The following is a 24,994-nucleotide window of genomic DNA, read 5'->3' on the forward strand; positions in this document are numbered from 1 at the left end:
GGCGACAAATGTGCAGATGTGAGGGACTTGAAAGTGATGAAGAAAGCACCAAAAATGATCCATATAAATGGAGATAATGTTTAGTCAAAAGGGTTTTGGTTTCTTGATGCCAACACTGTGGTACCAACAGTGTGCTGTTGTGGAATGTGATGGTGGACCAGGCTGAAGGACATGTCTAAATGAGTAGTGGATGTGACAATATGAATAGCAGTGTAAAATGGAATGATACGATGGACCAGGCCGGAGTACATGTCTGGCTGAGTGGTGGTAGCTGAGATAACATGTGTGGCAGTGTGGAAGGTCATAATATGGTGGATCAGACTGTAGGACATGTCTGAGACATGGCTTAGTGTTGGCAGTGGTGGTAACAGTTTAGGAGTAGGATCAGTAGCAGTACAGTAAATGGAACATGACGATAAAGGGAGATGGTGTCACCACTATTTGCAGGCATCAGTTGGAGGATCTATTTATGTGACATAATATTTACCTAGTTCCCATGTACAATCATGGATGGATGATGCTTACATACTGTGTGGATACGTTTATTTAATGCCCTATCACGATAATGTGCAGAGCACCTCTGTGTTTGATTCTCCGGCTAGGTTTACTGAGCCATGTTTGGGTTACCATTCCACAGCTCTCAAACATGGGAAGGGTTTGTGCTTTATAAACCATGCTGTCGTGTGGAGGTTATGGTAATATTGCCACCATGCTATCATGCCACCAGTTGGGACAATAGCCCAACTAATGCCCTGGCAGTTCTCTTTAACCCCTGATGACACTGTCAGTTAACTATTGTCATCAGAAATGTGTAGGTTACCTTTAAAATAACTGACAGGTCATTTCCTTAAGCTTTTTAACCACTTCGTACCGGGACAATTTCTGGTTCAGGACCAGACACATTTTCGGTTTTTTTTGTATGTGCGGTTTTGAAGGCTGTAACATTTTTATCATTTGTGCTATTCAACTAATTTCTGTGTCTTTTTTCGATAACACATAGGGCTTTATTTTTATGTTGTTTTTATTGTTGCATGTTTTTTTAATTCTTTTTTTTTAGATCTGGGAAAATATAAACAAAAGAGGAAGGAAATTGTGTGTATTTTTCACTTTATTTTTTTTTATTTAATAACACAAAGTGCTACTAAAACACTTTTTAAACTACTTTTACTCTCGGTTACGGTAATTTTTATTTTGTATATTGTTGGTTTGGGGCTAGAACCTTTAATAAGGGTGTTTTATTGACATATTATTTTATTTATTTATTAAATTATTTTATTAAAATTTTTTTTCTTTTCTATTAATTTTTTTATTTTTCACATTGTGTCCCTTTAAGGTTTTAATAGACCTTTGGTTACATCTGATCACAGTTTTTTTTCAGGGGGAGGCTGATTTACAATGTACATTAGTACATTTAGCCCCAGTTGCAGGAGGAATACAGCATCCTGCCTGTTCAATAGAGCTGATTTGGGTCCTGTAAGGCTGGAGCTCCATGGGCCGGAAACGTGTCCGGCGGCTTCCCTGTAGATATAATTGTAACAGAAAGTCCGCAGAGGAAAACTCCATGAACTTTCTGTTCAAAGCACTGGGGGAAGAAACACAATGCGTTCATGCCGCGGTTGTTCACGCAGTGTTTTAGCATTTCCGGCCTGTGGGGCCTTAGCCTAAGACCCAGCAGCTCTAACACACGCTGATCCTGGCGGATCATGTGACCGCTGGGTCAGAGGGCAGTTTCATCATGGCAGTGACCATAGCGGTGTATACACACTTAGCGATTGGGAAAGCTCTGGCTGAAGTTACAGCTGGCTCACCATTTCAGCAGCTACACGATTTCATACCAATATGTCCTTGCAGAATAAGTCAACCACCTTCCAGACGTAAAAGTGGTTAAATATTGAGCAGTATCCACCTAGTGAAACAACTTTAGGACCACTGGTTGCTTGTAATGGCTCACTGTGGGGTTTCTCTGGTTACAAGACTGAACATTGGCTATTTGTCCTTTGGTATTGGCCAGTTTGGATGATACCAATTTTATTGATTCTTAAAGTCTACAAAATAATTTATCAGTGTGTGGTCTTATATATAAAATGATCATGTGCCAAAGGTGCATGGTGGTTTCCATTGGGTTTTTGCTGCGTTTTTGTGTTCTTTCCTTATTAAATCTATAGGGAAAATACGATTCTAAAGATACAATTAACATGCTGTGTTTTTCAAAAATGCATGCTTTTTTGAAAAAAAAAAAAAAAAAACGTTTTCTGCAACTTCTTTTATCTTGCAATGTATGGATGAGATTAACTAAAATCTCATTCACTTTGATAGTACTGGAAAATGCAGCATTTGTCTGCTGTGTTCCGGCAGCAGCCAAAAATGCTGCGTTTCTGCAGTTTTCTGACAGCGGCCTAAAGAGATTATTCTGGATACCAATTACACAGAGTTTCCAGCTGTAGTCTCATATCATATAATGAAATGTGTATTTAAAGATCAGTCACTGATTATAAGCCTGTAAGAAAATGACAGATTTGTCAATAATCTGCTCTGTTTGTCATTTCTGTCTGCATATTTTCACTGATCAGAAATAATCCCTTAAAATCAGAATAATATTCCAAATACCCATAGTTAATATATTTTCCTGTCCTGAAAAACATCCACATCTGGTAAGCCACCACCGACCGTGAGAGTGCCACCTGTTATAATGCAAAAGGCTCTTTACAAGTCCAATTCTGTGGAAGCAAAACAGCAGCTGGTCAAGGAAAATCCACCTTAATTGACTTTTATGCTATCAATTAAAACGACTTAAAAGGATGAGGATAATATGGATGGTTTATTGGGGATATTGAGTTTGAATCATACATCGAGCATGAGCTGAATACAAGATAGACTACAAACAGAATTTAACAGAGACAGGATCCATATATCCTCTGTAAAACTGAATTCAGACATGAATGAGGCAGGAATTAGTACAGCAAATACAGGAGACCATTTTAGTCCGCTATAATCATTAGGTTCATGGTAAAGTGATTTCACGTGCCCTTGAAGTCATTATTGTGTGATGCTGCCACATTTATTAGCAAGTACAACACCTGGGAGAATAGAGGGATTAGCGCTAGGTACACAAATCTGTTTTAATTGCTTAACAATTGGAAGAACAGACGTGTGTTTAGTAAATGACAGTGTAGAAGATCATTAGCTTGGATTAGTTTCTTGGGCTCAATTTAAAAGTTTAAGTTCCTTTGGCAAAGTGTATATGTACTATATATATATATATATATATATATATATATATATATATATATATATTATACTATGTATTAGTATGCCTATCACATGGATGGCCATACATAAGTAGTTTTTCAGGGCTACCAATCCCTCTGCTTCATGGTATATGATTTTCTGATGGCTTTGTCTGCAGTTCTGTTCCTCTATAGCAGGGTTGGGCAATTAATTTTCCCATGGGGCCGCAAAAGAAATTGAAACCATGCTAGAGGGCCGTGCAGACAGGTCCCCCTCTAGCTACCTCCACTGCTTAATGCCCCCTCCAGTTGTCCCCAGTTTAATGTCCCCCCAGTTTAAGTGCCCCCTTCATCTACCCCAAGTTTCATGTCCCCCCTCCATCTCTCCCCCAGTTTCATGTACCCCCCCTCCATCTGCCATCTCTGCTCCTAGGTTACTGAGACACACACACACAGACAGACAGACACATATAGATACACACATACACACACACACTCCACCCTGCATCTCACACCCTTTCAGTACCTTATAACAAACACCACACGTCTCCATCTTCTCGCACTGTCCTGCTAGCACTAAGACACACCTCCCTAGACATGTCTCCCTAGACAAGCCACCCTATTCAAGCTATACAGGCCGGTCTGAATTAGTCAGAGGGCCGGATATGGCTCGGGGGCCGTGCTTTGCCCAGGTCTGCTCTATAGGAGCAGAAAACTGAAAAAAAAAAACTTTAATAGGGTTTCTGTTATGATGTCTGCATTTGTAAGTGTGATTTTTGACAGAGTCTATCACAAAGGCTCCATTTGCAGATGTTAACAAAACCTTCTCTTAATTTATAGAAAACCTTTAAGGTTAAGGCCCCACAATGCAGAAACGCAGCTTCTTTTATTGCAGATTTTGCTGCATTTTTTTGAGCCAAACCTAGTAGTGGCTACAAAAGGAATGAGAAATATATAGGAAGCTCTTATACTTCTACCTTCTACTCAATCCACTCCTGGCTTTGGCTCAAAAAACCGCAACAAAATCTGCAACAAAAGAAGCTGCGTGGGGCCTCAGCCTAAAGGAGTTATCCAATTTATAACATTGATGACTTATCCTTAGGCTCCAAGAAATGCTTGTTGCTTATAATGGCCTTAATGCCACTGCCGATCAGCTGACCAACGAACAAATATTTGCTGGCCCCTGATTACATCATCAAGGCTTGGGGTCCCATGCAGCGTACACCTTTGTAATCAGGGCTACGCTGCCGATAACCCATGCAGCCGAATGGAAGAGGAAGGATTGGAGGAGAAATGATCACAGTAGAAAACACTCCTACACCCTATTCAGTTTTCTTTGGATGATGCAAAGAAACATTGAGTAATGTGTTCCATGGCACTCAATTATTCGGCATTTCTGCTGGCAAAGATGTGGACATATTCCTGGCTTAGTTACAATAATCTCAAATAGGTGTTCATCGTATAACCTTAGAAACACAGTTATGTAACATTAAATCTATCCAAACGTTTAAGCCATTTGGAAAACTTGGGTTAAACATAAATTTCCAATAGGAGTAAACCTTCCTGCAGGAATAATCTGAAGCGTCACCCACATGTGTTGTGGAAAAGTGACGTGTACACTTCCGAGGAATAGGTCACTTGTGTATTATTAATGTCTGGCAAATGTTTGTTTATCTGAACCTTCTAGGCACGGGTTGTAAGAGTTCAGGAAAATTTCAGATGTAGTCTAACAAGTCAACACAAACAAGACCTCTACATAGCAAGTAGATCAGTCTTATGCTAAGTTCACATCATTGCAGGACCAGAAGAATGAAAAATGTACAGTAATGTATCAAGGACATGATGGATGTAAACTAAACCTGAGGGACCCCAGGGGCTATAATGGGGTCCATCGATTTTCAAGTGGGTGTCTGTTGCTGGATGAATAAGTCAGGCTTGCAGGACATTTTTTTGTCTGGCAGTTTCTGATGAATCTGTGTAGGGCAGACATCTGGTGCATATGTGAACATAGACTTATACTGTAAGTACATTATATTATTTGTTTTGTACTGATCCAGAATTATAGCCTATCATCCAGAACAGCATTCCCAATTCTGCTGGTTGTTACTGTAAATAATCACTGACATTGTTGACAGACTCATATCATTTTATTTTATCTCCTATCATATATCAAGACAAATATTGTTCCTGCTGTTCAGAGTCTGTTGGAAGGAGGACTGGGATCAAAACACAAGTCACCATAGCAAGTTCCCTGTAGACACTCAGCCATCAAGCAATTGTGGAACTGTGTGGTTATGTGCTCTGATGCCTGGGAATACAGCTATGGGTTTGCGATTCAGGATCAGTCGCAGCAATGTAACTCAATGTTCTGCATTTACCAGGTTATTCAACTCTTTATATAGACTTTTTCATGTAGAAGTCTACGCACAAAGTATAACATGCATATATTCCATATAAGAGAATGATACAGAAAACAGCAACACGCTTTAACCATAATATACTAGCAAGGTACATTTCTATAAAGGTGACTATAGAATATAATCATCTGTATGATCTTGAACCGTAGAACCAGAGAAGTAAATTAGCGAGGAAGGTCGATGGAACATTCATCCTGATGTTCTGTTTAGGCCTGTGCTTTTCTTTAATGCACAAAGCAGCCTTAGGGAATGAACATTTTTGTGTTTCGCTTTAATCCATAGCGATGATAATATTTTGATTATGTTATATGTCCATTTGTGGACATAAATATAAATATAGAGGTAACTTTTTTATATACAAAGAATATGATTTTTTTCATTAAATGCAATTATTAGAATTTCATAATTCCTACATTCTTTACAGGGGTTTTCGGTTTGGTTTGTTCACAGCTCAGTTCAATTTAAGTGAATGAGCTGAGCTGCAATACCAAGCATAGCCACTATACAAATAGGTGGTAAGTACTGAATAGGCTGCACAGCACAGCCAAACAGCCGATCTGCAGGTGATCAGCTATGAATAAGCCTTTACAATAACCCACAAACCATGTATTAGACAAACATTATGATGATTATTATTAATATTAATTCAGTCAAACATTGTATATACCAGAAAGTGCAGGGCTTCGCTAACAGAAGAGCTTCATTCAAACAAAAAGTGTATATATATATATATATATATATATATATATATATATATATATATATGGTCAAATGATTTAACTGATATCTGTCTCTTCTTTTACAAAATGTATCTACGTCTATAGATTTTGGATCAGTAGCTTTGTATACTTTCCTCCAGTATTGCCATTTTTATGTCAGTCTAGAAGAGGATAACGTGTTCTGATGAAAGAGCTCTTCTCATTGCAATAACTCCTTTTCGTATGGACCACATAAAGTCACTCACTTGAGGCCTCATTTTATGTGCCAGAGCAGAGAACCATAAACAAACAGAAGTTCTTAGGGCTAGTTCACACGTGGGCAAAGGGGAGGTTTTTGACAGCGGAATTCGCTTCAAAAACCTCTCCTTTAACATGGTGGTCTATGTAGACCACTAGCTTTTTTTTTCCTCCTAGCGTTTTCCGCCTGAAGAAGCGACATGACCTTTCTTCAGGCGGAAAACGCCTGAAGAATTGCATAGAAGTGAATGGGAGGCGAAAACCGCGCGGTAAAAAACCGCGCGGTTTTTTGCAAAAAACCGCGCGGTTTTCGCCTGCAGTTTCTATAGCACATATAGGAAAAAAAAACCCTAGCGAAAACCGCTAGCGAAAACCGCGTCAAAAACCTCGTCAAAAACCGCGCGGAATGCAAAAAACAGCGTCAAAAAAACTCCTCGAGGTTTTTTACCTCGCACAAATAAGCTAGGCGGTTTTCACGTGTGAACTGACCCTAAGTCTGATGGTTCCGGTCATCTATGTATTACAGTGCATGGAGGGTCTTTCAATACACAGGAATGGCTGCGTGCAGGGCTAGACTTCCCTTTAGTACCTGCAACAGACACATTAATTCTCAACAAATTAACCCTAGAATGCATGACGTTAGAAATCTACACTTTTACATAACCTGCTGTGTGCAAATCACATGGAGGAACTCATACATAACTTTTACAAGTTTATTTCAAAATTGCCAAGATGAGAAAAATACATAAAATTGTAATTATAATTATTTTCACAAAACACCAAAAAACTACTTACATTAGAAAAAAAAAAGTACAGAAAACATATTTAGTGGATAAGCATTGGGGACTTCCTACAGCGCCTTGAGCTTTTCACAGAATATTATGTAATGGGTCGGTCAAACCCTTGGTTGAAGAATGTGCCATTGTTGACTAAAAGGAAAAAACAATTATTACAATTAGAGTTGTCCACTCTTTCCTAGTGTGTGTCTGACCATCCCCCCGCCATTGTTGACTGTGAGTGTTGCTCCTCCCTCCTCCTTCTGTCACCTTTTAGACTTTCTTCAAGGTGATGTACAATACTCTGGATTTTTTGTGGCTCACAAGGTATACACTTTGCCAGGTTCTTCTAGAAAGAAAGAGGCTGATTCCTTCCTCCCAAATCACATGGCATCATCACAGGTTCTTCAGCAATCAGCACACAGTGTATGCCCGTGTTGGTGAATCTATGACATGCGTGCCAGAGAGGAGACTCAGAGCCCTCTCTGCTGGCATGCGCACCGTTGCCATGATTTGGTCCAAGATTCCCCGTCAGTGAGTGATCGCTTCTTTCAGCTGTATGTGCAAATGCACATATTGCTAAAAGCTGTCAGTGTAGGCTGCAGTCCACAGGACCACATCTTACACTGACTTCAGAGTGTAACCTCTGCCCTGACGCAGGCACAATGATGTAAGGCATCAGCGCCTGCGATCAAAAGAAGAAGGAGGACAATCTTCATAGGACTGCAACCATACTGGGTAAGTAGCATAAATTACTGTGTGGGAGCCTAATGTGGAGAATAAACTATTGTGAGGGGGCCACTATGGAGAATAATACTGTTTGGGGGCCACTTCAGAGAGAATTGTACTGTCTGGGGGCCATTGTGGAGCACATTTCACTCTGTGGGGGCCTTTCACTATTTATATCACACAGTATCTGTATTATAGCAGACGTGATATTATTGCAGGCTGCAATAACATTGCACGGTCACAATAAAACAGATCCTGGTTAATTTAAGGTTAAATTGCCGTGCTAGCGCTTTGCAATAATTTAGTGGGTTTTGGGCTGCAGTTTGGGCACTCGGTCTCTAAAAGGTTTTCCATCACTGGTGTATGCTGTCCTTCTTATGCTCATTGCCGTGTTTAGAAAGACCTGCGATGATGTCATGGCTACATGACGTTGCAAAGGAAGAGTCAGTCTCCCTCCCAAGATCACACGGCCATGACATTATCAAAGTTCTTTCTACACACAGGCATGACCCACCTCCCTCTCCAGCAACTCTAATTACAATAACACAGTAATTTGGGACACATAAACTGATGAGTATATGAGAAACATATGTAAAGGGTTATGTAAATATTTAGTTTTCCAAAAAAGCACTGTTATACCAAAATGCCTATTGCATAAAACTATAAAAATAACTGGAAGTTACCAACAACAACAACAAACTTGAGGAATTCCTGGAGTTTTGAAATTCTATCTAAAGTAATCTTGCAGAAAATAGCAAACAAGTAAGCTAGCAGGCCTAAAAAGCCCGGGTTATGCATTCTAGGATTAACCTAGGTCATTGCTTCCTACTCACCGATCTCATGATGCTTGGAGCATGCCAATGACCATATGGGCTCTAGACTGATCAATATCTGCATAATATGCTACAGCTTCATGTCATCAAACTACTAGGATGTGCTGAGTGAAGCGTGCTCTCTAATGCAGCATATCTTCAAATTATTCTACAAACCAAAGTAATTTCCCCTGGCTCTCTCTTCTGCAGAGGCATTATATAAAAGTGGACCTATCAGCACCTCTTCCAACTGTTTTCATCCTTCAATAGGTGCTACAAAACTGATTCAAATGCAGTTGAATTTTTTTCTCTAGCCCTCACCATTCCCAAGCAGTCATCAATCATTGCAGTTAATTTCAGTATTATGTTCTCTATTGTCAGGCTGGTGGTCCTAGGCTAGAGAAGAAAGACAGGGACCGCTCATCTGACAACAAAGAACATACTTGTGATGAAAGTAACAGCGATGATTGCTTGGGAACAATGGGGAGAAAAAGTTTCAACTGTGCCATAACTAATAGAGCAGCAACTGAAGGATGGAAGAAGTTGGAGGTGTTGAAAGTTGTGAAAGATCCTCTTTAGGCCGCATGGGTCCCCGCGTTTTGCAGCGTTTTATATAACTGCAAAATGGATGGGAATCTTGCGAATCCCATGCCCACCTTGTGGTGAAAACCGCAGCACGGACACGCTGCGATTGCAAAACTGGCGCGGTTTTGAAAATCGCAGCATGTTAATTATATCTATGGAAACGGCTTCCCCAGAGAGAAAGGAAGAACAGAAAGTCAGCAGAAGAAAACTCCACAAACTTTCTATTTAAAGTGCTGCAGGAAGAATTGCAATGCGTTCCTGCTGCGGTTTTCCCTGCAGCGCTTTATAGCTGAGGGTCGCCCCGTGGGGCCTTAGCATTAAGGATCATAGGCTCTGGTTCAAAAGCGCAGCTTCTTACAATGGTAAACCGTATCCCGTCCTTACATTTTATGAATATATATATATATATATATATATATATATATATATATATATATATATGTACACAAATGATTTATGCAAAGTTTGCTAAAAGGTTAGGTACAGTTTAAGTGTGTACAACTGAAGAGCTTTAAATATAGTGAAATGTCTATAGATAGATTGATATTTAACATGACTTGTATACAGTATATTAAACTAGGATATTGCTGGTTTACCAGATTTTTTTCTGAGTTGTATGGGGTTAAAGATAATGTGTCTTTTTTCAGAAACACTTTTACATCTATACTTGTACAGCAGGCTGATGCAGCCAGGGACAGAAGAAAAATATATTAGTAGCATTTGCACTTTGACATCATAATAACATATGGCTATGCTCTATTGATTTTATGCTGTACACCCATAATGATACAAACCAATTTAACAGACCTCAGGAAAAAATTTAGAATCATTTGTTATAACATAGTATTTCTCAATTACAGTAACATTCCGCTTAGCTGACAGGTCAAGATTTATGAATGTGGTTGATGTGATTAGTGAATTGGCTTAATTAACAAACAAGAGAAATACCGGCTCTGGGAGCTGAATGATAACCTATAGTGCTAGATTCTCTATAGCTCCATATTTAATACTGGTAGAATCATAGATTACTAAACCAGGCAGGTTTGTCACTCATGGTAAGTAAGTAAGGTATGTAACAGGGAAAGACCTTTGTGTTGTTGAAAAGGTGTAAACCCCCACTACTGGGCATATATATTATTAACGTGACTCAGACATTGTAGGATCCGACATCTTTGACAAGCAGCACATCTGAAGCAGAACACATAAAAAATCAACATGTCTAGCTAGATGTGGTTTCTAATGCAGATCACTGACTTGTAGAGTCTCCCACAATGTGGTGATGTGTATGAAGGCCAGAGAGGAGAGTGTAGATAATATTAAGAGCAAGACTTAGATTTTCAAGGTCATTGATTATCATACAGTTTGCAACTTATATTCACTTATGTATACATGTATAAACAAATAAAGCACATCATACTTTCTGACATGCAAACATGCATAATATGTACCACAAAAAATCATGGTAGTGGTTAAAAGTCTCTGTGCTAAAACCAGAGGGAGATATTGGTTTTATGTCAGAAAGGTAAAGATACAGTGGGAGGTATGATAAAAATATTCTATGCTTTTACTGAACTAATGCTGTAGTAGTTATGAAACGCTTGTGGGATGGGGAATATAGGATGCTATAAATCTGATGACAGTTTTGTGCTGTGTGATATCTAAATATTTTCCTATGACATAGTACCTTGATACGTAAAGGGATCCTATCATTAAAACTCAACATTTTCTCACTAACACGCCCGAGGCCTAGAAGTTTGAAGCCTGCGCCGGAAGAAGATGCGTGAAGAGGATGTTCCTAAAGAAGATGGAGGCAGTGCTGGAGAGTATTCTCGCAGCATTGGGGACACCCCCAGTGCTGTTTGAATGCCAGGGCCCGTCCCCAGTGCTGTGAGAGAACTCATTTGCATAATGACAAAAAACGGGATTTATACCAAATGGCGGCGTGGAGAAGACATCTAAAGGTAGGAGAAGAATAGCCTTTCTTAAGGCTATTCCAATGTGTTGGTGAGAAAAAATTGAGTTTTAATGATAGGGTCCCTTTAACATTATGGATATGAGAGAGGTAGTGCACTTATATTGCAACAAGTACTCCGTTTTCCATTCCATAATATTTACAATACAGACCTATATTATAAGCTTGTATTTGTGAGGGTCAGTCTTATGTGTCATGGTAGGGAGTTCCAGAGTATCGGGTTGCAGAAGAGAAGTCTTAGAAGTGGTTCTGTGAAGAGTGGATAAGAGCAGAGTGAACTAAGGGGGTATTAAGAGGATCGGAGGTTGTGTGTGGGTATGTAAGGGAGAGTAGGTCAGAGATGTATGGAGGGGATAGGTTGTGGATGGCCTTGTATGAGTTACCATTTTTAGCTCTATCTACTGGGTGATGGGTTGCCAATGAAAGGATTGGCAGAGATGAGAAAGGCTGATAGAAAACAGGGGAACAGTGGATTAAGCGAGCGCCAGACTTTAGGGTGGACTGGAGGGGAGCAAGAGCATTTACATGGAGAACGGTGTTAGCAGGAGATAAGAAGGACCTGAAGTAGCATTTTTGTAGTTTCAGGAGTGAGGAAAGAGCAGATTCATGTGGAGAGTTTTTTTTATTGGTGACTGTGGAGAAACAGGTTATGGAAGAAGAGAGCTGAACAGTTGGGTAGAGTGGATGTGGGAGAAGTACCGTATTTTTCGGACTATAAGACGCATTTTTTTTCCCCCAAATTTGGGGGGAAAAGAAGGGTGCGTCTTATAGACCGAATGTGGCGCCCGGCACCCGCTGTACTAGAGAGACGGATGCCGGCAAGGGATAGACGCCGGGGCCTGAGACATCGCTGCGCTCCTCTGCCCTGCATGAAGCCAGCAGCGGCAGGGGCGATGCTATTCCGCTCCTCCGTCCCCCCGCCGCTGGCTTCATGCAGGACAGTGGAGCGCAGCGATGTCTCAGGCCCGGCACCTGTGCCAGCGTCTATCCCTCCCTGGCATCCGCCTCTCTAGTACAGCGGATGCCGGGTCAGTATCGGTGGCTCCTTCTCCCCCGGGGCCGGTCCCCACCAGCCCTGTACCTGTGAAGTTGCAGGCCGGCTCCTGCGCGGCGATATCGCAGGAGCCGACCTGTTCGGGTGAGAGCCGGGAGCCTAATGAGGCTCCCAGGCCTGTCACTGCTGTATTAGTATTGCGGCTGGTCTCTATGACCAGCCGTAATACTAATAGACAGAATGTCCCATAGACGGCAATACAGTTGTATTGCCGTCTATGGGACTTGCAATCAAGTGACCGCAGGTTCAAGCCCCCGGGGGGGAATAAAATAGTAAAAAAAAAAAAAAAGCTTTAAAAATATAAATAAAAGTTCTAAATCACCTCCTGTCCCTAGAAAAAAATAAATAAATAAATATGTATATATATATATATATATATATATCTATCATAAACCACCGGGTTTTTTTTCAATACAAGGTGATCTAAGCAATAGATATTACCCAAAATGGTATAACTAAAAAGTACAGCTGGCCCCACAAAAAAAAAACACTCTATGCATCCCCGTACAGCTGCAGGGTCACCTGTCAATGTGGCCTTGCAGCTGTTGCAAAACTACAACTCCCATATATTAAATATTTTACCATTTTTTGCTTCAAAATTTTTTTCCCCTATTTTCCTCCTCTAAAACCTAGGTGCGTCTTATAGTCCAGTGCGTCTTATAGTCCGAAAAATACGGTAAGTTACGGCACTCTCTGATGGTGTTAATTTTATTTTTGAAGTAAGACAGAAAGTCTTCAGTTGAGATAAGTGATGTCGGAGTGGGCACTGGTGGATGGAGTTTTCCTCTGCAGACTTTCTGCTTCCATTATACCTATTGGGAAACCGCCAGTGTTTCTGTATGTATAATTAACATGCTTGTGTATTTTTCCACAAGGCACTGTAAAACGATTCATTTTTTTCCATCATAGCCGAACTGCAGCTTATTAGCCCACATGGGGCCCAAGCCTTTAGGGTGCTTTGTTTTGTGAGCTTTTGGATAAGATGTTGCTGCAGCCCCACTGTGAGATAAATGATGAGATTCTCCCTTGATGAAAGAAAAGTCAATACAGATTTAACTGTAATACTGGCTCTTGAGTTCGCAAATTCAGAATGGGGTGGAATTGGAGAAAAACTTCCTCTGTACAACATTTTTACAAGTTTTGTTTTTATGGCGTTAACTGTACAGACAAAATAACAATTTACATGCACTCTATGGGTCGGTACAAATCCAGGTATACCAAAATTCTATAATTTTTTTTTACCCTTTAAAAAAATAAATAAATCAAAACTTCTTGGAGTTTCCATATTCTGACACCCATAACTTTTTTTATACTTCCATGTATGGAGACACATAAGGAATATTTTTTACAGTGACTGATGTACTTTTTGTTATACCACTTTGTGAAATGTACGAAGTTTTTATTGCTTTTTATTCATTCAAATTTTGAGAGGCGAAATGGCGAAAAAACTGCAGATTTTTTTCCAGCTTTTCTACTACATTTGCTGTATGGGAAAGATATTTGTATGACTATATGAAAGAAGGAACTTTTTATGGTCTGCAACTTATCAGAAACCCAGTTACAATTTCCTTTTTGTGGTCAGATTACCCTCTCATGCAAGTGGTGTCCCTACTGGATAACTTGTCCACAATAAGGAGGTCATGGTTGGATTTCTAACAAGTTCCAGAATATAGAAAGTTTTTGCATTCATCATCAGATCCAATATAAAACACAGTCACCACTAAGATACCTAGAGAAAAACTTTAAAATTCAATAATTTTTCAAAAATCATTTATATTTGCAACTAGCTTTTACCCGCGACTTCGTCTGTGGTGAGTTGAGTATTGGGCGGACACAGACGTGTGAAACTGTAAAAGTGCTTTAAAAAGTTTGGTGGGCTAGCAAATGTGATTTGATGTGTTATATTGTATATGTTGTGATACAGACAATGTGATGTGTTATACAGCCTGTGTACAGGAGTATATATGTATCAGGTACTGTATATAGCAGTGATAGGAGATACATGTAATATATAGTATATACAGCCTGTGTACAGGAGTATATATGTATCAGGTACTGTATATAGCAGTGATAGGAGATACATGTAATTATATAGTATATACAGCCTGTGTACAGGAGTATATATGTATAAGATAAGATAAGATAAGATAATCCTTTAATAGTCCCACATTGGGGAAATTTCAGCGTGTTACAGCAGCATAGTAATACAGATACAGGATAATACAGAGTAATATATTACAGACGTAGACACAGATAAGCTGAGAAGAGAAGATATACTAGGAGTCCATGGCAGCTAAGGAAAAACAGAAGAGAAAGAGGAAGACTTCATGGTCATCCTCATAATCATTAGTTCTCTGTGCGGAGTGATCTTCGTTTGGTCTGATGTAGATTATACAGCCTGGTCGCGGTTGGAAGGAAGGACCTGCGATAGCGCTCCTTCTCACACTTGGGGTGAAGCAGACGGTCGCTTACAGTGCTGCCAAGTCCCATCAGGGTCCCATACATGGGGTGGGATTTGTTCTCCCGCATGGAGGTCACCACAGACAGTATCCTTCTGTCACCCACCACCTGTACTGGGTCCAAGGGGCTCCCCAGGACAGAGCTGGCCCTCCTGATCAGCCTGTCAAGTCTATTTCTGTCCCTGGTTGATATACTGCTTCCCCAGCAGACCACATCGAAAAAGATGGCTGAGGCAACCACAGAGTTGAAGAAGGCCCTGTCAGGCACTGTATATAGCAGTGATAGGTAATACATGTAATTATATAGTATATACAGCCTGTGTACAGGAGTATATATGTATCAGGCACTGTATATAGCAGTGATAGGAGATACATGTAATTATATAGTATATACAGTCTGTGTACAGGGGTATATATGTATCAGGTACTGTATATAGCAGTGATAGGAGATACATGTAATTATATAGTATGTGTACAGGAGTATATATGTATCAGGCACTGTATATAGCAGTGATAGGTAATACATGTAATTATATAGTATATACAGCCTGTGTACAGGAGTATATATGTATCAGGTACTTTATATAGCAGTGATAGGAGATACATGTAATTATATAGTATATACAGCCTGTGTACAGGAGTATATATGTATCAGGCACTGTATATAGCAGTGATAGGAGAGACATGTAATATATAGTATATACAGCCTGTGTACAGGGGTATATATGTATCAGGTACTGTATATAGCAGTGATAGGAGATACATGTAATTATATAGTATGTGTACAGGAGTATATATGTATCAGGCACTGTATATAGCAGTGATAGGTAATACATGTAATTATATAGTATATACAGCCTGTGTACAGGAGTATATATGTATCAGGTACTTTATATAGCAGTGATAGGAGATACATGTAATTACAATGTGATGTGTTGTATTGTGTATGTATAGTGCAAAGCTATATGTAAATGTGAGTGAGTAGAGTGAGGGCTACTCCTGAGGTGACAGTAAGGAGTGTGCAGGCAGGTTGAGGCAGGAAATGCCAGGCAGTGTGTGTGAGTCTATAGCTGGGGCTAGGAGTCCTGCTTTTGTGAGTCTCCTGCTAGGAAGCCATGTTGTTTAGTGGCACCAAAAGTAGCCTATGTTTCAATCCCAAGGGAAAACTATGTTTGTGGAAAATTGCACGCAAATCCGTCCAGGCGTTTTTGATTGAGGAACAAACATCCAAACTCACAAACTTTCACATTTATAATATTAGTAGGATAGTGATTAGTAGAGATGAGCAAATATGCTCGATCGAATACCTCGGCCACATAGCTCCGGTGCAAAAACACTTCCGGGGAATCCAATTTTTACTGCCCCTCCCACCTTCGCTGCCGTCGGGAGCTATGCGGCCGAGGTATCCGATCGAGCATATTCGCTCATCTCTAGTGATTAGCTTTTAAGAGTCTGCAAATGTAAATATGGTAATGTACATGGTAAACTCCCTTTAAATGTAAGTGCAATTGACTGTATTATATATGTGTAATAGATTGCTCATAGAAGCCTATAGTTCAAAAATGTCCCTGTAATGGAAGTTTTTCTCCCCCAAGGCTAAGGTCCCACGTAGGGAAGTATCTATTTTTCCCACTGCGGTTTTCATTGCAATTTCACAGAGTTTTCCTCTACGGGCTCTCTGTCTTTATGATACCTATACAGAAAATGGCAGATTCTTTTCTACATTATGGATGGAATTAACCAGAATCCCATCCACTTTACAGGTATTGTAAAACACTGCATTTTCTCAACTTGGGGCTTCAGCCTTAAAGTATTAATTTCAGGGAAGAATATGGTGCCTCATTAAAGTGCTAAATGATCCAAGATGAAATGCTTATGGGTACCTAATATAGACCTTTACATAGCGCTCAGTCCTGATGAGTACATGAGCTCTTATGGACAGAGGTTTTTGGTTAACTTTGTTTTCTTATTATTTAAAAAAACGTAAGCCTATTTTTTGTCTAATATGATGTCTTCTTTACAATACCAGCATTCAGTATGACAAATATCCAATAAAAGAAGCCACCTGGAAGCAGATAATAATAGGTAGGGGGTCCAACCCACACTTTCATCAGAAAAGGATTAATAAAACATAAAAATCTCCAAAAGACCGCCTCTATGAGAAGATAACCTCTTATGTAGACCAATTCCAGTGACCAATTTCTCTAATGCAGATCGGCAATGGTCCTTGAGAAGACCCCCCAGCAGTAGACCAGTTTTCAATGTAATTTTGTGTGGTCATCTCAAGAGCGTTTACTTGTAATTCCAATGAAAATTTGTAAAGTCTCGAAATAACGTCTTGAGAAACTATTTTCTTTCAATAAAACAAGAAATTTTATAAGCTTTTAGGAGATGTCCCAGAAAATAGCTGAACTTAGTGATACAGATGAGTAAAGTAAATTTCCTAATATATTCCTACTTGCACAAGAGTTCAGAAAAGGTGAATATTTAATCCTAAACCAAACGATTGTCATTCTATCAATTAGTTATATTAGATCGATATGACTTCCTGTTTTATCTGCAACTGTCGATTTGCATCGATCAATAGTTTTAGTCGTGTATTGAATTCATATAGTCGGAAACAGGCAGAACCAGGTAAATGTTGTTTTACAAGAACATTAAATGTACGAGGGGTGTACTTAGTAGACAATGTGGGCAGTGATGACAACATGATTTCTAGAATTTATTATGCTAAACCAGGATTAACCTAGCCGAGAAGTGGAAATCATTAGACTGTGCTGAGGACTGACTGTTTACCTGACATGGGAAAGAATACAAAAAGTCATTTCTTTTGATACTCAAGAAAAAGTGCAGAGATTTTCTTCTTCACAAAAGATAATGGTAAATGAAATTGAAAATAGAAAATATATGTCCTTTCATCTCCAGGCTGTGGCTGTGGCTCAGCTGTTAGGAGCCTGCAGGTAATAACAGATCCATGAGTTGCAAATACAAATCATGTCGTCTACACTAACCATCTCTTGTAATCATGGGTGATATAATCTAGAAGAGATGTAGCCAGACGTTTCCTAAAGCGTGCTAGTGGAGGCTATTTATTGACACAGGATGCATCCAGTTACAAAGGCAAGTAATCCACTTTTAGGATTACATAGTTACATCCAAGCAATTGAACTAATGTAACATATGCACATTCCAAAAATAAATTATATTGGTCTACGAAACAATATTGAGGTGAATATTTCAGAAGTTATGCCCTTGCTTCAATAAAAATAACACTATTCTTATTGCTGTATAGCATCTACTAGGATGTATAGCATCTATAAAGGTGTATTTAGCATAGGCATGTATGATTTCCATAGGACAGAGCCTTGACAGATGCAGCACATTGTAGGTCTAGATATCCCCAGTCATATGATTGAATCACTCACATATTCCAGGCTAACCACCATATGGGAGGCCTACAGGGGCAGTTCTCCAGGAATTCATACTAAATGCAAAGAGTCCTCTTGAAGACAGATAGAAAATGAGATCTTTAAGATCCTCATCAGGGCACATATATGATGAAGATGTACCTGTACCCACATGGAATTGGCCTCATTGTAAACCACACCGAAGTCATTGTCACAAAAGAGAATCTATGTATTATTTGTATGTTCCCATATAAAAAGTTGTCTTAGCATTTGTTGTAGATATTAGACTATACACTATTTGTATTCTACCATTGACAGCTATCCTGGCAATCGAACACACAGATCCATAGCAGTTGTAATGAAAATACTGTACAGTAATCACTATCCTATGCCACAAGCATCCTCAGAAATGATCTTTCTGTCCATGATCTATCCATAATAACTCTTAATAATATAGTCAGAATAGTAATATCATTGAATCTACTGGAATTGTATTCAACAGTTGTTGACATACTGATCTTGCTCTACTCCATTAGGAATTGACAGCAGATTCTGCTATATATCAAGGCAGAGCTGTTTTACAAGATCCAGGCAGGCACCTTTAGCAGATCAGCAGGGTTAAAGCAGCAGTAATATGACATTGAATGAAAATCTCTATTCAGCCAGGCAAAATCTAAAGCATCCTTGTCAGCATTGCGACTGCTGCACAGTACTAGACAGCAACTGGTGGCTTCTCACACAAGCAACTCATCTCAGATTGGTAAAGACATAAAACATGCAAGTCAACTTTTTCCCTTAACCACTTTTCCATGAAGCATCTGAACCATCAAAGTCAACATCACTTGCCTTATAGCAAAGTCGCTAATACATACAGTGCAGGCTAGTGGATCCAAATATTTCATATATGTGAAATTGACTAAATGCAACTTTTTTTTTTACAGCCATATTATTATTAACTGTTCTTTTGCTGAATCACACATATAAAATTCCCTACTGTCTAGAGCACAAGAAGAAATAAAGTACTACTACTACCATAGCTGCTTGTAGTACCTGAACTAGCTTTAGAAGTTACAATGTTACCCTGTTTTCAAGAAAGCATAGCCAGTTATTCCTGTATACTGTAACCCATCAGGGTAAGATCCCTCACGTGACATGACCATGGTCACACCTGTTAATGAACATAACAAAGTAGCATTCATGCGACTTACTGCAGTCATCTGAATCATATCCATCCAGGTCCAGCTCCTCTTCATGCTTAGAAGGTAGCGTGGTAGTGGTTGTGGTTGTAGAAGCTGCTCCATATGCCCCGAATAATTTGTCCACGTCTTCCTCTTCCTCCTTAGAACTTTCTGACGGACTAACAGATGGTTGGCTCACGTTAGATTTTAGGGAGTTACTACGGGTTACGGCGGTGGGGATACCACGAGGAAAGCGGGGAAAATAGTCAGAGATTTGTTTGATTGGCTTGATGGGACCTGGACACACATCAATGGCCATATGCTCCTGGATGCTTATGGTCATTTTCTCTCCTTTTCGGAGTGTCATGCATGCGATTCTGTTCCAAAACCCAAACCAGAGAATGGATTGCAGACAGAGAGTGGTTTATTGAAGTTCAACTACATAAAGAAGCAAATATTTTCCTTGGAAAGAAGGTCAGAGACGCTGCTGCAGGATATGTTGTTCTCTCCAATGGACTTTCAGACACCTTTTACATAGTGCCTGTAGCTTCCTGCAGCCACAAACGATCCTTATCCTCCCAGTGACTGCTAAACCTAAGCGTGAGGGAGAGAAGAACTGACAGGCAAGAGGGGGTGTGTATTTGGTGATGTCACTTGTTAGCAACCAAGCAAAATACAGGAAGCAAAGGAATGAGGGATGGGTCAGGTGCACTTAGCAGCTCCATACCTTCCAGACTGCCAGCATCATAATAAGGCTCAGTGACGGTCAAAATCAGGGACTTCAGAACAAAGGACTTCTCTTGATTCTTATACAGCTCAGTAGACGATAACTGCAACCCTTAGGCTGCAGAGGAACAGTTCTGTTACAACACAAAGGGTCAACACTACAAAGCATACAACTTTCATGTACGGCGTGTTTATTGTTCCAGATTACTGTAAGAATGACAAAATAATCCATGAGTACAGATTGTTTCGGAATGAGCAGAACAGACTGTTACACTTCCACGTATGTTGCATATTCAGAGCAGTGTTAATTGCGTGTAACCTCACGTCAGTGCGAATATGCTCTGAAGCTGAGATGGTGATGTGATACAGTGTGACAGGTTGTATACTACATCTCCCATGACGCTCAACCTGCTTGTCTTTTATTCAGGTAACCAGATTGTCATTGCCACTGCTTTGGAAATAATACTGAAAAGTTTGGTTAAATAGAGACTTGAAAGGGAGCGTTTCTTTTAAAAAGACAAACCAACTGCGCAATGAATCAAATTCTATAGATTAGTTTACCATTTCAGAGACGTACAATTAAGAATAAGAATGGTAAAATCAATGTTAGCCTTGGACCTCCGTCTGATAAGAACCACAGTTTCTTCACCAATAGTTGAGCAGTAGGACAAGCAAGCCTGCATCAAATATATCTGACTCTGTCTCGCTATGTCCGCTCATTGGACTTCTTTCTTTTTTTTTTTTTTTTTTTACAAAGAAGATCACAGAAAAAGGCCACAATGATACATTGCTGTGCAAGATACTAGCAGGATCCGAATGCAAGATATGATAGAAAAAACAAAGTGCAAAATGCTAATGAAACATCCACATACCCACCTATAATCCATGAGGGGGTGAATGCCAGCACCTTCAATGCACACAAATGAAACTTATACATGGGCTTTGTCACATGATATTGTGAGGTGTACAGAGCTCAGCCGATTGGTCATGCCCCACACTGTTACTGTAAATCAGGTGGCTGCCCAGTACCTTAATATATGCACCCAACAGTGACAGCCCACTGCAAAACGAAATGACCTAGCGGAATCCTGCAAAACAGATTTAAGTAACCATGAGGTATTAATCAATATTTTTACTATATCACAAAAGGAATCCAAACTTACCCAATACCAGACGATACATGGCTATGCAGGATGGTAGTAGGCCCCCAATACAAGTATGTAGTAGGAAAATATCTTGCAATTGGGCCTTGCTAGCATCCTGCACAGCCATATATCTAGTGGCAGACTGGGAAGTCTAGACCCACAAGTGGAATTGTTTCTAGGGGCCCCAGCACCAGTGTCAAACTGAAGGTCCTAGGGCCCCCCAACAGCTTCTTGCTAATAGCCTACACCACAGCTCCTTCACTAAAATCTTACATGTGTGCTGACTATCCGGCATTACTGAGTAAGTAATCCCCTATAGTACTGTGCAGAGTACCGTAGTTCCATGGCTAATTCATGCACAGAACTGTATGGGATACCACAGCCATGGAGCACTACACATATGTGCAAGATTATAGTGATGGAGCTGTGATGCAGACAAGGCACACTGGAAATTTTGCCCCATCCCCCCCCCCCATAGTGTAATACTCCACAGTATAAAATGCTCCCCTTAGTCCCCTAACAGTGGTCCCACATGGTATATAATGCTCCATGCAGTATAATATGCTCCCCAGAGCCCCAACACAGTATAGTTCCCCTTAGTGGTCCCACACAGTATAATAGGATCTGCCGCAGCACCACACAATATAATATGCCCTACACAGCATAAAAGGCTCCCCACAGCAACCCTCCAATATAATGCTCTACAGTGGCCCAGACAGTATAATATGCTCTCCAGAGACTGCCCTCACCACAGTATATTATACCACTGTGACCCTCACACAGTATATGTTCCCCACAGTCCCCCCCCAGTATAATGTTCCACAGTGGCCCCACAGAGTATAATATGCTCCCCAAAAGCCCCACACAACAATATAATATGCTCTACAGTGCTCCCACACTGTATCATAGGCTCTTTTACTTCCACCCTTAGTATAATGCTACACAGTGGCTCCCCCAGTATAACGCTCCACAGTAGCAGCACACAATATAATATGACCAACACAGTATGAAAGAATCCCCACTGTTCCCCCTGATATAATGCTCCAAAATGGCCCCACACAGTATAATATGCTCTCCAGAGCCTGCCCCCACACAGTATAATATGCTCCTCACAGTCCCTCCCAATATAATGGTCCACAGTGGCCCCACACAGTATAATATTCTCCCCACACTGCCCCCCAGTATAATGCTCCACAGTATCCCCATACAATATAATATGATACCCAGAGGCTTCCCCCAATATAATATGTTTCCCACAGTGGCCCTACACATTATACGATGCTCCCCAGAGGCTACCCAAGTATAAAGCTCCAAACAATATAACATAATACCAAGAGGCACTCCAGTATCATATGCTCCCCACAGTGCCACCAGACAGTATAATATACTCAACAGTGGCCCCACACAGTACAATATGCTCCTCAGGAGCCTCACTAGTATAATGCTCCACAGAGACCCCACACCATACAGTATGATATGCTCATCAGAACATCCCCCCAGTATAAGGATCCACAGTAGCCCCACACAATGTAATATGCTCTCCATAGGGCCCTCCAGAATAATTCTCCACAGTGGCCCCACACAGTATAATATACTCCCCAGAGCATCAAGCTGCTTCAGACCCTTGTTTTGATGAATATCCAAGAGGTTTGCCCGTTCAATACAGTGCTATCTCTTCAGATCCTCAGAGTATAATAATTGGAGACCCAGGGGAGGTGAGGGAAAATAACAAACAGTTATATTTACCTTGCCTTACTTCTCCTGGGAATCCTCTTGTTGCTCCCAGACCTGACAGCTATTTCTTCAGGTCTGCGCTTGACGCCTCACAATCCGGACGTCACCATTAAGGCCTGTGATTAGACTTCAGTGGTCACGTGGGGCAGAAATGGCCTTGGATCGATGTACGCTCAGTAGAGGTGAGTAAAAATAGCATGAAGTGTGACCAATAGGCTGTGCTCTGGTGCTGTGCACCTTACAATATCATGTGACAGTGCCCAAGTATAAGTTTAATTTGTGTACATTTGAGGTGTTGGCATTCACACCCTTATGGATTGTAGGTGGGTGAGTGGATGTTTCATTGGCATTTTGTACCTGTCTTTTTTCTATCATATCTTGCAATCGGGGCCTGCTAGCATCCCGCACGGCCATGCACCATCTGGTATTGGGTAGGTGTGGCTTTTTCTGTGATGATTTTTGTATAGTATATGACTTTTTGCAATTTCTTTAAGCAAAAACAAGAAAATTGAGAATAAAATTCATAGTTGTCCCAATGACCAGAAAAACACCCAATGCAGCTCTTGTTTTTGGGAGACTGTAGCTGTCCAATAAGGACAATGGACAATACAGGAAAAATAATCTGCTACATAAACCTTATCTTGCAGAAGAATTCACTGAATTGAATAGAGGAATACTCTAATAAAATACATTTTAAAACTTCACTTTTAATGATAATATTCTGATAAAAATAAGAACTGAAAACAAGGGCTAATTCATGGCGAACAGTCCTACGTGATATTTTGTACTTACCTGTCATCTTTACAGTGGACTATATTGCCGTAATGCATTTGATATCTTCATTATTCCGTATCAATTAGCCTTATGATATGTGTACTTACCTGTCATCTGTACAGTGTATGATATTACTGTGATGCACTCGATATCTGTATTTTATTTTGTTTTTATTATGTAGTTTATACACTTGAGAAAGGGCCTAGAGCCTGAAACACTTTGTGTTTCTTTGGACATAAATAAAGAAGACCTACTTTTGATATGTGGGTGAGCGCGGTGATCCTTAACGTTTTTGGTCCTATTTGACATTACTGACACCAAGGGTGGCATGGATCCTGCAGCTCTAACACCTGGGGAGGAACCCCCCCCATCTAAGTGGTTCACAGGCAGATTTAATGGTTGTGTTTACAACCACATAAGGTGAGAAGCTCTCATACCTTACTTATTATATTCACCAAACGGTATTTCACCATATGTGGCTCGGTGCTGTACTCTGTTTATGTCTGAATTGAATAGAGGAATACTCTAATCAAATACATTTTAAACCTTCACTTTTACTGATAATATTCTGATAAAAATAAGAGCGCAAAACAAGGGCTAATACATAGCGATCGTAGTGATGGTGCCAAAACCATACAGATTATCATTAGAGATGAGCGAACACTAAAATGTTCGAGGTTCGAAATTCGATTCAAACAGCCGCTCAATGTTCGTGTGTTCGAACGGGTTTCGAACCCCATTATAGTCTATGGGGAACAGATACTCGTTAAGGGGGGAACCCAAATCCGTGTCTGGAGGGTCACCAAATCCACTATGACACCACAGGAAATGATGCCAACACCTCTGGAATGACACTGGGACAGCAGGGGAAGCATGTCTGGGGGCATCTAACACACCAAAGACCCTCTATTACCCCAACATCACAGCCTAACAACTACACACTTTACACACTCAATACCACATCTCTGACAGTAGGAAAACACCTTGAAACATGTGTATTTGGCACTTGCAGTGAGGAGAGCTTGTCACCAGCAGTGAATTTG

General features: G+C 40.3%; 1 protein-coding gene across 2 annotated transcripts in view; it reads right to left on the reverse strand.

The window, feature by feature from the left end:
- The window catches only part of DOC2B (double C2 domain beta), a 528,819-nt gene extending 508,653 nt beyond the window's left edge, over positions 1 to 20,166 (reverse strand). For both annotated transcript variants that reach the window (XM_075264915.1, XM_075264914.1), the window contains exon 1: positions 19,603 to 20,166. In XM_075264915.1, coding sequence (XP_075121016.1) covers positions 19,603 to 19,939 — 337 coding nt within the window. In that variant the 5' untranslated portion in view covers positions 19,940 to 20,166. The remainder of the gene's footprint in view (positions 1 to 19,602) is intronic.
- Positions 20,167 to 24,994: the final 4,828 nt, after the last annotated feature.

This window comes from Leptodactylus fuscus, chromosome 2 (genome assembly GCF_031893055.1).
Source record: "Leptodactylus fuscus isolate aLepFus1 chromosome 2, aLepFus1.hap2, whole genome shotgun sequence".
Lineage (NCBI taxonomy): Eukaryota > Metazoa > Chordata > Amphibia > Anura > Leptodactylidae > Leptodactylus > Leptodactylus fuscus.